Below are 14,923 nucleotides of genomic sequence, written 5' to 3'. Positions count from 1 at the left end.
GTAACAGACACATATGGCTTCAGGCCTGTACTCTGGGTTCTTTAAGGAAGTTAGAGATGCAGATAGACTCCCACCTGTACCGCTCTATCTACCAACTGTAAACAAGACCAATACACAGACCCCTGTACCGCTCTATCTACCAACTGTAAACAAGACCAATACACAGACCCCTGTACAGCACTACAACTAGCACGTACGTTGATGGCACATTGGAACAGTACAGCGTGTGAATCAGGAGAGAGAGCAGAGTGAACAGAGAATCCCACTTGCAAATCAAATGGAGTCTAGTCTGCAGAGACTGGGCAGAGCCACTGACTGGAAGAGGGCCCACTCTAAACTAAGAGTCCACAGTTCTATTCGCATACACGTTAGCACGCACACAAAAATACATACGCAGGCAAGAACGCATGCTTGCGAGCACTCACAAACACACATACAACAAGCACATACACACACACACTAACTCCCTCACATGCCAAGTCTCACCCTGGAATAGTGTCCCAGTGAAGATTCAATCACACCCACAGTCACGTAGACCAAATCTGCAGGCAGCCTATTGTGAAGGAATAGTTGTTCCTCTGCCAGGGTGTCATATGCTAGCTAGCTGCTCGGTTAAAACCAGGGTTGCGCAACAACACAGAAACACAGTAATGCCTTTGCTTTGCTCACAGTTGAATTGCTATTGGACACATGCTGTACAGCACAGCACAGCACAGCTCCTCTTCTTTTCTAGAGACGACAAAACAACAGGTTTTGATGGTCAACCAGAAAGCCCCTCCTCTTTGGTTCCCTGTGTATCCTTTCTTCTTTCTCTTCTTCTATTGTATCAGTTGAACTTCAAGGGAAGTCATTTGGCCCAGTTGACGTTCACCTAGAATTTAATGCAATTGACCTTCAGCTCCACGTCTATTTCTGTCTGGTGTACTTAGCACATCTAATGAGGTGCAGTGAAAGGATGTTACTCCGCAGATAGAGGCTGAAGGTGTGTGTGTGTGTGTGTGTCCCAGCATGTGTGCTTCTGCGTGTGTGTGTGCGCATGAACGTGTGCGCGTGACTCTGGGATTAGTGTAAGTCATGGCAGTGCAGCTGGACCATGTGTGTACAGAGGCCACTGAGAGAGGGGGATTAGAGGTAAACTGATACTTAGTATGAAATGTAGGAAATGAGCAGTGGCTAACTCCTCTCCTCTCCTCCCCTCTGTCACCCCCCTAGCACACAGCCCCCAACCCCAATCCCCACACACTACCCAGCTCTCCTCTCCCCTCCTCCCTCTGTCACCCCCCTAGCAAACACAGCCCCCAACCCATAATCCCCCAGCACATCTACCCCAGCTCTCCCTCGCCCTCCTCTCCCTCCTCCGTCCTATTGTCCACCCCCCTAGCAACCAGCCCCCAACCCCAATCCCCACACACTTACCCAAGCTCTCCTCCTCTCCTCCTCTCTCCTCTCCTTCCCCCTCTGTCACCCCCCTAGCACACAGCCCCCAACCCCAATCCCCACAACACTACCAGCCTCTCCTCTCCCCTCCTCTCCTCTCCTCCCCTCTGTCACCCCCCCTAGCACACAGCCCCCAACCCCAAATCGCCCACACACTACCCAGCTCTCTCCTCTCCCCTCCTCCTTCTCTCCTCCCCTTCTGTCACCCCCCCTACGCACACGCCCCCAACCCCAATCCCCACACACTACCCAGCTCTCCTCTCCTCCTCCCTCTCCTCTCCTCCCCTCTGTCACCCCCCTAGCACACAGCCCCCAACCCCAATTCCCCACACACTACCCAGCTCTCCTCTCCCTCCTCTTCTCCCTCCCCTCTGTCACCCCCCTAGCCACAGCCCCCAACCCAATCCCCACACACTTACCCAGCTTCTCCTCTTCCTCTCGCTCTCCTCCCGTCCCTCTGTTCACCCCCCTAGCCACCAGGCCCCAACCCATCCCCACACACTACCCAGCTCTCCTCTCCTCTCCTCTCCTCCCCTCTGTCACCCCCCTAGCACACAGCCCCCAACCCCAATCCCCACACACTACCCAGCTCTCCTCTCGTCCATCACCAGCCTTCAGCTCTCCGGAGGAAGATTGCCATGCAAAGTGAGGCCCAGGCTTCAGAACTGATAACAGTGCCTCTCATTTCAGAGGCCTTTTTTTCTCTAAACAAAGATGAGCTGGGTTTGGGAGACAGTGAGTGACAGGAAGAGACAGGGACAGACAGGGGAGGGGGCTCAGGGGGGTTGATTGAATAGCTCCATGTCATCATTCAAGTGGGCCTGCTTGCCTGGGGTGGGGTAAGTGTGGAGGGATATTTGGATAGGTATGGAGCRTGTGTGTGTGTCAAATAAAATAAAATAATTATTGGTCACATACACATATTTAGCAGATGTTATTGAGGGTGTAGCTAAATGCTTGTGTTTCTAGCTCCAACAGTGCAGTAGTATCTAACAATACACAACAATACACACAGATCTAAAAGTCAAAGAATGGAATTTAAAAATATATAAATATTAGGAGTGGCATTGACTAAAATACAGTAGAATAGAATAAGGTATATAAATATGAGATGAGTAAAGCAGTATGTAAATATTATTTAAGTGACTAGTGTTTCATTATTAAAGTGGCCAGGGATTCCAAGTCTATGTATATAGGGCAGCATCCTCTAAGGTGCAGGGTTGCGTAACCAGGTGGAAGCCGGCTAGTGATGGCTATTTAACAGTCTGATGGTCTTGAGTTAGATGCTGTTTTTCAGTCTCTCGGTCTCAGCTTTGATGCATCTGTACTGACCTCCCCTTCTGGATGATAGCAGGGTGAACAGGCCGTGGCTCGGGTGGTTGATGTCCTTGATGATCTTTTTGGTCTTCCTGTGACATCGGGTGCTGTAGGTGTCCTGGAGGGCAGGTAGTTTGCCCCTGGTGAAGCATTGGGCWGACCGCACCACCCTCTGGAAAGCCCTGCGGTTGCGGGCGGTGCAATTGCTGTACCAGGCGGTGATACTCTCAACAGGAATCTCTCAATTGTGCATCTGTTAAAGTTTGTGAAGGTTTTCTTCAGCCTCCTCAGGTTGAAGAGGCGTTGTTGCGCCTTCTATACCACACTATCTGTGTGGGTGGACCATTTCAGATCGTCAGTGATGTGTACGCTAAGGAACTTAAAACTTTCCACCTGCTCCACTGCGGTCCCATCGATGTGGATAGAGGCATGTTCCCTCTGCTGTTTCCTGAAGTCCACGATCGGCTCCTTGTTTTGTTGACATTGAGTGAGAGGTTATTCTCCTGGCACCACTCTACCAGGGCCCTCACCTCCTCCCTGTAGGCTGTCTTGTCATTGTTGGTAATCAAGCCTACTAAGTCGTCTGCAAACTTGATGACTGAGTTGGAGGCGTGCTTGGCCACGCAGTCATGGGTAAACAGGGAGTACAGGAGGGGGCTGAGTACGCACCCTTGTTGTTTGCTACCCTCACCACCTGGGGGGCGGCCCATCAGGAAGTCCAAGACCCAGTTGCACAGGGCTGGGTTCAGACCCAGGGCCCAGATGAGCTTGGAGGGTACTTTTGTGTTGAATGCTGAGCTATGGTCAATGAACAGCATTCTTACATAGGTATTCCTCTTGGATAGGGCAGTGTGCAGTGCGATGACGATTGCATCGTCTGTGGATCTATTTGGGCGGTAACCAAATTGAAGTGGTTCTAGGGTGTCAGGTAGGGGGGAGGTGATATGATCCTTAACTAGCCCCACAAACACTTCATGATGACAGAAGTGAGTGCTATGGGGCGATAGTCATTTAGTTCAGTTACCTTTGCTTTCTTGGGTACAGGAACAATGGTGGACATCTCGAAGCAAGTGGGGACAGTAGACTGGGATAGGGAGAGATTGAATATGTCTGTAAACACTCCAGCCAACTGGTTTGCGCATGCTTTGAAGACGCGGCTAGGGATGTCGTCTGGGCCGGCAGCTTTACGAGGGTTAACAGACTTAAATGTCTTACTCATGTCGGCCAGGGAGAGCACACAGTCCTTGGTAGTGGGCCGTGTCGGTGGCACTGTGTTATCCTCAACGCTGGCGAAGAAGGTGTTTAGCTTGTCCGGAAGCAAGATGTTGGTGTCCGCGATGTTGCTGGTTTTCCATTTGTAGTCCGTGTCTGAGCCGTTGCATTGCAACTCCACTTTGTCTCTATACTAACGTTTTGCTTGTTTGATTGCCTTATGGCGGGAATAACTACCCTGTTTATATTTGGCCATATTCCCAGTCACCTTTCCATGGTTAAATGCGGTGGTTCAGTTTTCAGTTTTGCGCGAATGCTGCCATCTATCCATGGTTTATGGTTTGGGTATGTTTTAATAGTCACACTGGGTACAACATCTCCTATACACTTCCTGATGAACTGACTCACCGTATCGGTATATTTGTTATTCTCAGAGGCTACCCGGAACATATCCCAGTCGGCGTGATCAAAACAATCTGGAAACATGGATTCCGATTGGTCAGACCAGCGTTGAATAGACCTTAGCACGGGTACTTCCTGTTTGAGTTTCTGCCTATAGGAGGAGAGAAGCAAAATAGAGTCATGATCAGATTTGCCGAAGGAAGGGCGGGAGTGGGCCTTGTAGGCATTTCGAAAAGTTGAGTAGCAGTGGTCCAATGTTTTACCAGCACGAGTACTACCGTCAATGTGTTGGTGGAACTTTGCTAGCGTTTTCCTACAATAAATGTGGCCTCAGGATATGTGGTTTCCAATTTTCATAAAGTCCATTGTAGTTCTTTGAGGACCGTCATGGTATTGTCTTGAGCGGGAATATACACGGCTGTGACTATAACCGAAGAGAATTCTCGAGGGAGGTCATATGATTGGCATTTGATTGTGAAGTATTCTAGGTCGGGTGAACAGAAGGACTTGAGTTTCTGTATGTTATCACAATCACACCATGAGTAGTTGATCATGAAACATACACCCCTGCCTTTCTTCATCCCGGAGAGTTCTTTATTCCTGTCTGTGTAATGTATTGAGAACCCAGCTGGCTGTATGGACGGGGACAGTATATCCCGAGAGAGCCATGTTTCTGTGAAACAGAGTACGTGACAATCCCTGATGTATCTTGAAGGAGATCCTCGCCCCGAGCTCGTCTACTTTATTATCCAGAGACTGAACATTAGCGAGTAATATACTCTGAAGCGGTGGATGGTGTGCATGCCTCCACAGTCGGACTAGAAGTCCACTCCAAATACCTCTTCTCCGTCGGCGGTGTTTTGGAGCAGCCTCTGGAATAAGTTAAATTGCCCTGGGGGGTACGAACAAAGGATCCAACTTGGAAAGTCGTATTCCTGGTCGTAATGCTGGTGAGCTACCGCCACTCTGATATCCTAAAGTTGTCCTAACCCCCCAAAAAATCGTAAACCCTAACCCCCCCAAAAATCTGAGCTAATAATGTAACAAATAACACACTAAAAAACTAAATACTGCAAAGTTCCTTAGGAGCTTAAAGCAGAGCTGCTATATCTGTCGGCACCATCTAATAGTGTGAGTGTGTGTGTGTTGTGTGTGTGTGTGTGTGTGTGTGTGTGTGTGTGTGTGTGTGTGTGTGTGTGTGTGTGGTGTGTGTGTGTGTGTGTGTGTGTGTGTGTGTGTGTGTGTGTGTGTGTGTGTGTGTGTGTGTGTGTGTGTGTGTGTTGTGTGTGTGGGTGTGTGTGTGTGAGAAGAGAGAGAGAACAGGAGTCAGGTTCTATTCTACTATGGCAGGAACCAGTTCATGTTGTTGACAGATCCTGATGGATTTTTATGTTCTCCGCTGTCCTAGTTTTCTCTCTCTCTCTCCCACCTTCTCTCTCTCTCTCTCTCCACCCCCCTCTCTCTCTCTCCACCCTCCTCTTTCTTCTCTCTCTCTTCTCTCTCCACCCCCTCTCTTTCTCTCTCTCTCTCCACCCCCTCTCTTTCTCTCTCTCTCTCCACCCCCTCTCTTTCTCTCTCTCTCTCTCCACCCCTCTCTTTCTCTCTCTCTCTCCACCCCCTCCTTTCTCTCTATCTCTCTCCACCCCTCTCTTTCTCTCTCTCTCTCCAACCCTCTCTTTCTCTCTCTCTCTCTCCCACCCCTCTCTTTCTCTCTCACTCTCTCCACCCCCTCTCTTTCTCTCTCTTCTCTCTCCACCCCTCTCTTTCTCTCTCTCTCTCCACCCCTCTCTTTCTCTCTCTCTCTCTCTCACACCCCCTCTCTTTCTCTCTCTCTCTCCACCCCTCTCTTTCACTCCTCTCTCCTCTCCACCCCTCTCTTTCTCTTCTCTCTCTCCCCCCTCTCTTTCTCTCTCTCTTGTTCAATCTCTCCGCCTCTCAGACCATCTAATTTACTATTAATTTCTTGACGCCACACAGGGTTTGCCTTATCAAAGGACTTGTCAAACCACATTGCCCCAGGATCTGTTTACTGGTGTTATTATGCATAAAAGTTCACACCACGCTCACTGAGTTCTACTAAATAATAATAATATATGCCATTTACCCTTTAATCCAAAGCAATTTATGGTCATGCGTGTATACGTTTTATGTATGGTGGGCCCGGGATCGAAACCCACAACCCTGGCGGTGCAAGCGCCATGCTTTACAACTTGACTCTTCGCTGACCTGTGCTCAAATCAAATGTCAAATACACATATTATGCAGATGTTTTCGCCGGTGTAGCTAAATGCTTATGTTCCAACAGTGCAGTAATAGCTAACCGAATGCTATAGTGTTTGTAACATACAGGGCAAGAGGATTGCTGCAACTCCAAATCAAATCAAATGTATTGGTCACATACACATGGTTAGCAGATGTTAATGTGAGTGTTGCGAAATGCTTGTGCTTCTAGTTCCGACAGTGCAGTAATATCTAACAAGGGAGGGAAGGGGGACTGGGAAGGGGGACTGGAGGAGGGAAGGGGACTGGAGGTGGAAAGGGAGACTGGAGGAGGGAAGGGGACTGCGGGAGGGAAGTGGGACTGGGAGGAGGGAAGGGGACTGAGGAAGGGAAGGGGTGAGGTGGAAAGGGGGACTGAGGAGGGAAGTGGGACTGGAGGAGTGGGAAGGGGACTGAGGAGGGAAGGGGACTGGAGGGGTGGAAAGGGGACTGGAGGAGGGAAGGGGGACTGGAGGTGGAAAGGGGACGGAGGAGGAAGGGGACTGAGTGGAAAGGGGGACTGAGAGGGAAAGGGGGGACTGGAGGTGGAAAGGGGACTGGAGGAGGGAAAGGGGAGACTGGGAGGGAAGGGACTGGGAGAGGGGAAGGGGACTGGAGGAGGGAAAGGGGACTGGGAGAGGAAGGGACTGAGGGAAAGGAGACTGGAGGAGGAGGAAGGGGGACTGGCGGAGGGGAAGAGTGGACTGGAGGAGGGAAGGGGGACTGAGGAGGGCAGGGCGGAGGAGGGAAGGGGGACTGGAGGAGGGAAGTGGGACTGGAGGTGGAAAGGGGGACTAAGGAAGGGCCCCCCCTTCCTTAGTCCCCCTTTCCACCTCCAGTCCCACTTCCCTCCTTCAGTCCCCCTTCCCTCCTCCAGTCCCCCTTCCCTCCTCCATGGGGTTATAGGTTAAGTTTAGGCTAGCCCTGTGGTTTCCATTGAAGGTGTTAGGGGGAGGCGGGGGGCAGTAAAAGTTAGAATTCTAGAGCCTCCCTGTTTTTATTTTATGATTGGCGCTGCTTTTTTTTCACGGGCCTGGGTCTACAGCTAGTGGTGTGAATAGCTGCCCAAGGTGACTGGATCCTAATAAAGGCCTGGCCAGCTAGGAGACTGTCTTTATAGGCCAGTTCATAAGCCTGGGCCACTATTAAACCCTGCCAGGGCCTAGCTGAGGAATTTAGGGCCAGGAAACAAGAGAAAATAGGGTTTGTGTGTCAGGGGGTGGTGTGTTTTGGAGGCTGGGGCTGGAGAAGTTGGGAGGTTGAAGTTTGAGGGGTGACCGGGCGTGAAAGTTGAAGAAGTGTTATTGGGGAGGGGTGTGTCTCTTACTGAGAGTTTGCAATGTTAACTAGCATGTGTGAGGGCCTGGTGTGTGTGGGTGTGTAATGCGTGTGCGCGCCTGTGTGCATGTTGTGTTTTGTGCGCCTGTGTGTGAGTGTGTGGCTTATGGCTTATGGAATCCATACAATGCATATCTCAGTGCACAATGACCTTATTTAGAACATCAGGAGCATGTGACGTCAGTGGTACGACAATCAGCTTGTATGACTGGGTTTGAACAGGATTGGCAGAAGTCTGCAGTCTGCAGCAGTGAGACTTCTTTCTACATTTTGGTCTCTCATCTTCCTACACCTTAGCTACCTTGTCAGGTGTGTGCTAGATTTGTCCTGAGGTTGTGTTTAAGTGGATGCCGGTCTCAGTGAGTCAGTCAGTGGCAGTCAGTAGGCTGTTTTGGAATGACTGAGGAATCCCTAGCTGCTGCAACAGCCCTGCCCATTCAGCTACCAGTCCTTATCAGAGACTGAGATCTGTCAATCTAATCAATTACGCCTCCACTTATTGTCAGTTATCTGCCTGCTGTTAAACTGTTTGTTTTCTTTACCTCTGTCAATCTGAGCCCCTCCCAGCTCTAAAAGGCACACTAATCTCTGATCTGTGACCTGAGGGCCCGGCTCGGGGGGGGGGGGGGGGGGGGGGGGGGGGGGGGGGGGGGGGGGGGGGGGGGGCTATGCTAATACCCTACACCCCCAACCCGAGTACTCCGTTCTTCCACCTCTGGTCTTTTGGCCCTCCCACCTCTACGGGAGGGCAGCTCCCGCTCAGCCCAGTCCAAGCTCTTCTTTGTCCCGGCACCCCATTGGTGGAACCAGCTTCCCCCTGAAGCTAGGACAGCAGAGTCCCTTCCCATCTTCCCCCTGAAGCTAGGACAGCAGAGTCCCTTCCCATCTTCCCCCTGAAGCTAGGACAGCAGAGTCCCTGCCCATCTTCTGAAAACATCTGAAACCCAACCTCTTCAAAGAGTATCCAAAAAAATCCCACTGCACCCCCCTCGCACCCCCTCCTAAATAAAAATAAATGAAAAGCCTTTAGTGAACTAACACTGACTCTTTCCTCTCCTACCTCCTACCTCTTACCTGCTCTGAGTTTGATATCTACTTTATTGATTAGAAATGTACTTTCTATGCCAGTGGTGTGGTTGTCCCACCTTGCTGTCTTAAGATGAATGCAGAACTGTAAGTCGCTCTGGATAAGAGCATCTGCACTCCCTGACACACAAACCCTAAATGTAAAATGTCAGTCTTCTCCCCACCAATAGTCAGCCAAAACCTCTCGCCTGTCTTTAATTAGTGTGTTCTAACCTTAGCATGAGTGAATGAAACTGCACCATAAAGACTCTCTAACAACTCTATTCGACTGCAAGCTAAAACGTAATAAAATCAATCAACAAATAAACCTCTTTACTCTTCTCTCTGTAGCGGTGGAGACCCAGAGCACCAGCTCTGAGGAGATGGTCCCCGGCTCTCCCTCTCCACCTCCCCCACCACGCATCTACAAACCCTGCTTCGTGTGCCAGGACAAGTCCTCTGGATACCATTACGGAGTCAGTTCCTGTGAGGGCTGCAAGGTGAGGAAGCCCCTGCTTCATCTTCCTCATCATCACTACAAATACACAGACAACACTCAAACTTAACACTGACAAGACACACAAAATAAAAAAGCTAAGTGTGAGACATAAAAGTGAAAGTATAGAAGGTGAAGATATTGAGACATTACCATAAGAATGTAACATAAAGAATCCTGGATGAGGAAATCATAACAGTACAAAACATACTAAATGTTTCTGTTGTGAATTTGAAAATGGTCAGACATGAAAGGTTGAAATAAAGCAGACGGATACGTTACAATGTCGTTCATTCTGTTCCTTTCAACCATATTTCATAATAATTCTCTCTGTTAATTTTTCAGTGTGTGACCGTTACAATGTCACTCCCTATATAATATTTAATCTGTTATTTTCCCCTCTTTTCTCTCTCTCTCTCTCTCTCTCTCTCTCTCTCTCTCTCTCTCTCTCTCTCTCTCTCTCTCTCTCTCTTCTCGCTTGCTCTCTCTATTTCTTCTATCTATCTATCTATATCTATATCTATATCTATATATATATATCTGTTGATGTCTCCAGGGTTTCTTCCGACGCAGTATCCAGAAGAACATGGTGTACACCTGCCACCGAGACAAGAACTGCCAGATCAACAAGGTCACCAGGAACCGCTGCCAGTACTGCCGACTGCAGAAGTGCTTTGAGGTCGGCATGTCCAAGGAAGGTGAGAGACGTAAGAGGGGCTGAGGGATGTGGATGGGATGAGGGATGAGCGATGTGAGGAGGATGTGGATGGGATGAGGGATGTGGGATGGATGAGGGATGTGGGTGGGATGGGATGTGGGATGTGGGATTGAGGGATGTTGGGTGGGATAGGATGTGGGATGTGGGATGAGGGATGGGATGAGGGATGTGGGGTTATGGGATGGGATGAGGATGGGAGAGGGATGAGGATGTGGATGGGTGGGATGAGGGATGTGTGATGATGAGGTAGAGGATGTGGATGGAGAGGATAGGATTGGATGAGGGATGGGAAGAGGATGAGATGTGGGTGGGATGTGGGATGGTGAGGATGAGGGATGTGGATGGGATAGGATGTGGATGAGGGATGTGGATGGGGATGGGATGAGGATGTGGATGGGATGAGGATAGATGAGGGATGGATGTGGGATGAGAGTGGATGGATGAGGGATGTGTGATGGGATGGATGGGATGAGGGATGTGGGATGAGGGATGAGGGATGGGATGAGGGATGGGAGGGGATGAGGGATGTGGATGAAGATGAGGATGTGGGATGGGATGAGGGATGTAGGATGGATGAGGGATGTGGGATGGGATGTTGGATGGGAGAGGGATGTGGGATGGGATGAGGGATGTGGGATGGGATGAGGGATGTGGGATGAGATGAGGGATGTGGGATGGGATGAATTGTAGGGTATGTGGAGTTCAGTTCTGATTGCTTGTTTTGATTGTTTGTTTGCAAGATGTGATCTGTAGGCTAAGAGAGCTTCATAAACTGTTTATTCAATTGTGGGGTTGGAATAGTGTGAGACATATTTGGTGAGAATTTTAAAAAAAAGTGTTGAGTCCTCATTCAAAGGCAAGGGCAGTGTGAATACAAAGAGAACTGAGCTCTTTAGCTTTTTTACCCCAGAGTTCACTTTTAAGAGGACTGAGATTGGTTCTTTTAAAGAGGACTATATGTGAAAACACCCTCAGACTTACCATTGCACAAACCTCATTGCTACAGAACTGATTTTAATTGGTTAATGTTACATAGGCTTACGTGTWTAAGTCATGTTAAAACATAAATCTGAGCGGTGGATCTCGGCTAGCATTTTGACTCAGAAAGTGATCTTGACTCAGAAAAGGTTGGTGACCACTGACCTAAGAGGAAGTATGAGGAGAAACAGCAGGGTAGTGATTTGGAAAGACTGGGCACAGTACCAACCTTATGACTAATCATGTTACCAAAATGAGTCTGMTTAAGTCCCAAATGGCACCCTATTCCCTATTTAGTGCACTACTTTTCACCATAGCCCTATGGGAATAGGGTGCCATTTGTGACACATGCTCTGTCTTCCTGTTTCATCAGTCATCTCACTCTCAACACACCCTCACATTGCCAACACCTTCCATGTTTAATTCACACTGACATCTCAGTGGTGAATGAGTGTGCACCAACTGATACTTCTGTTGTGACAAAGACAGAAGCTGTAGCACTTTCAGCCACACAGGGCTCTATTTTCAGGGATTGTAAGTGATGTGAGTGTAACAGTGTGTGTGAGTGAGTGGCAGGCAGTTTGCCCATGGGACATGTATATGGGTGTAATGTTTGTGTGGATGTGTGTCAGGACTGAGATCACATTGTCCCTGCTATTTCTGGATATCCTGAGAGGAAGGAAAGAATGGGAGGAGGGAGGGAGAGAGGGAGATAGAGAGGGAGAGAGAGAGGGAGGGATAGAGTGAGAGAGGGAGGGAGTGAGAGAGGGAGAGAGGGGGAGAGGGAGAGAGAGGGAGGCCATGCTTACTGGTCAACTCAATGGTCAACTCAAGTTTCAAGTGTCATAGTTTATTCGCCACGTGCACAGGATACAACAGGTGTAAAACAGAACAGTGAAATTCTTACCTTGAGACCTCTTTCCCAACAATTCAGTGATAATGATAATATAGATAATAATATAGATAATAATAATATAGATAATAATAATATAGATAATATTAATATAGATAATAATAATATAGATAATAATGATATAGATAATGATAATGTAGATAATAATATAGATAATAATAATATAGATAATATTAATATAGATAATAATAATATAGATAATAATGATATAGATAATAATAATATAGATAATAATATAGATAATGATATAGATAATAATAATATAAATAATAATAATAATATAGATAATATAGATAATAATAATATAAATAATAATGATATAGATAATAATAATATAGATAATAATAATATAGATAATAATAATATAGATAAATATGTAGATAATAATAATATAGATAATAATAATATAGATAATAATGTAGATAATAATAATATAGATAATATAGATAATAATAATAATATAGATAATAGTAATATAGATAATGATAATATAGATCATAATAATATAGATCATAATAATATAGATCATAACAATAATACAGATACAAATGATAATATAGATAATAATATAGATAATAATAATGTAGTTAATAATAATATAGATAATGATCATATAGATAATGTAGATAATAATAATATAGATAATATAGATAATAATAATATAGATAAAGTAGATAATACAAATATAGATAATAATAATGATAATATAGATAATAATAATATAGATAATAATAGAAAATACAATCAAAAATGTAAATAAAAACCACACAAGAACTACGATGTGAGTTAAAGAAACGAGAATGCAAGTATATACAGGTCAGTGTCAGTACCTTATTCAATGTGCAGGGGTACTGGAGTGGTTGTATATACAGGTCAGTGTTAGTACCTTATTCAATGTGCAGGGGTACTGGAGTGGTTGTATATACAGGTCAGTGTTAGTACCTTATTCAATGTGCAGGGGTACTGGAGTGGTTGAGGTGGTTTGTAAACAGGGCTGAAAAGTGACTGGTAGCAGGAATACCTCAATGCAGAGGGGTAGGAAGAGAATGGGAGATCGTGTCATCACTTTGTTTAATGAAGTACTGTTATAAACTGTATTGTGTACTATGGCTTAATAACTTGTTTGTAACATCACTGAATTGCAGAGCATCAGTGGCTAGGCCTAAATAACATGACTGATCCATGTTGTCACTGAGATTCTTATTCACATGTTGTTTGTTCCTACTCTTCCTCTTCTTCCCCACCTCCTCCTCCTCCTCCTCCCCCCCCCCCAAACTCCCCACCCCACACAGCGGTGCGTAATGACAGAAACAAGAAGAAGAAAGACGTGAAGGAGGAGTTGGTGTTGCCAGAGAGTTATGAATTGAGTGGAGAACTGGAGGAGCTGGTCAACAAAGTCAGCAAAGCCCACCAAGACACCTTCCCCTCACTGCTGCAGCTGGGCAAATACCACACCGTAAGAGTCTCACACATCTTTCTGTTTCAACATACGGACACAAATCTCCTATGAACATGTATACTTTCCCAACTCAAAAGGCCAGTTTAGGGTAAATCTTATTTCTCCATTGGTCACTGTGTGAGAACAGGGGTCAGGTGATCGGTTGGTGTAAAGTAAGACTGTGAGAGCATTCTACCTGGTTGGCTGATGTTCAGTCAGTGATATTATTATTCTAGCTGATTGATGTCTAGTCAGACAGCCAGGTCCTCCGTGATACAAGTCAGTATACAACGTCCATCCATGTATGAGGACAATGGGAGATGACATGGAAAACTGCCACTAGGGGCAACAGTGAGCGCTGTTACCTTCTGGTTTTGGTTTCACTAGGGCGTTGTGGATGTGGATGGTGGATGGGCGTAAGCATCTGCCTCTTGTGCATGTTTAAATCCTGCGATAGAAAGTTGTTTTTTAGATTTTAGTTTGAAGCCTATCCTTAACCCTTACGTTACCCATTCGGAGTTTATACCTAACCTGAAGATTTCGGAGTTCGAAATGTTACGTTTGAAAAACATGGATGGACGTCTAATTCTGATGTGAGACTGTGAGAGCTAGCTGRGTAAGAACCCTGTCTTTTAACCCTGTCTGTGTCTCCCATATGCTCATAATATATCTCTCTGTATCTCCTCCGTCCTCCAGAACTCCAGTGCAGAGCAGCGCGTGCAGCTGGACCTGGGGCTGTGGGATAAGTTCAGTGAGCTTTCCACCAAGTGCATCATCAAGATCGTGGAGTTTGCCAAGCGCCTCCCCGGMTTCACCACCCTCACCATCGCTGACCAGATCACCCTCCTCAAATCAGCCTGCCTGGATATCCTGGTACTTACCTGGTTCTTCCCATCCCTTCAACCCCCTCTGTGTTATCAAATAACGTCTCACCAGTCATAGTTGAGATCTGTCGAAAGGTTCCCGTTATATAATAACTGGTACTCAGAAAGCCATGTGTAAATGTAATGATAAGAGGACAGTGCCTCTCAGTGGATAGAGGTGGCATTGCAAGAATAACTTTGCATGTCGGCTCATACTGTAGGGAGGGAAAGTTGAATAGCTGAAGATGTTTTATGGACAATAGATGTAGAACAAATCAAATCAAATCGGTCACATACACATGGTTAGCAGATGTTAATGCGAGTGTAGCGAGTGTAGCGAAATGCTTGTAAACATAGCCTACTATATGGATCAGACTTCCTGTGGTAAGCACTTCCTGTGGTATGCACTTCCTGTGGTATGCAGATAATCGATTTTATTTATGGTATACTTCCCCCTCTCTTTCTCTGTCTTCAACCGCCCACCCCC

The 14,923-nt window shown here is 46.8% G+C and overlaps 1 protein-coding gene across 3 annotated transcripts in view; it reads left to right on the top strand.

Moving 5' to 3' along the window:
- rarga (retinoic acid receptor gamma a) overlaps positions 1–14,923 on the top strand; it is a 47,145-nt gene that overhangs the window by 28,633 nt on the left and 3,589 nt on the right. The window contains exons 2-5 of one of the 3 annotated variants that reach the window (XM_023991726.3): positions 9,382–9,530; positions 10,083–10,233; positions 13,428–13,591; positions 14,270–14,446. In XM_023991726.3, the coding sequence (XP_023847494.1) occupies positions 9,382–9,530; positions 10,083–10,233; positions 13,428–13,591; positions 14,270–14,446 (641 nt within the window). Of the gene's footprint in view, positions 1–9,156; positions 9,531–10,082; positions 10,234–13,427; positions 13,592–14,269; positions 14,447–14,923 lie in introns of those variants that run through there. The other 2 variants (XM_023991727.3, XM_023991728.3) reach the window with 2 other exon arrangements.

This window comes from Salvelinus sp. IW2-2015, linkage group LG7 (genome assembly GCF_002910315.2).
Source record: "Salvelinus sp. IW2-2015 linkage group LG7, ASM291031v2, whole genome shotgun sequence".
Lineage (NCBI taxonomy): Eukaryota > Metazoa > Chordata > Actinopteri > Salmoniformes > Salmonidae > Salvelinus > Salvelinus sp. IW2-2015.
This window is presented reverse-complemented; position numbering and strand designations above follow the sequence as displayed.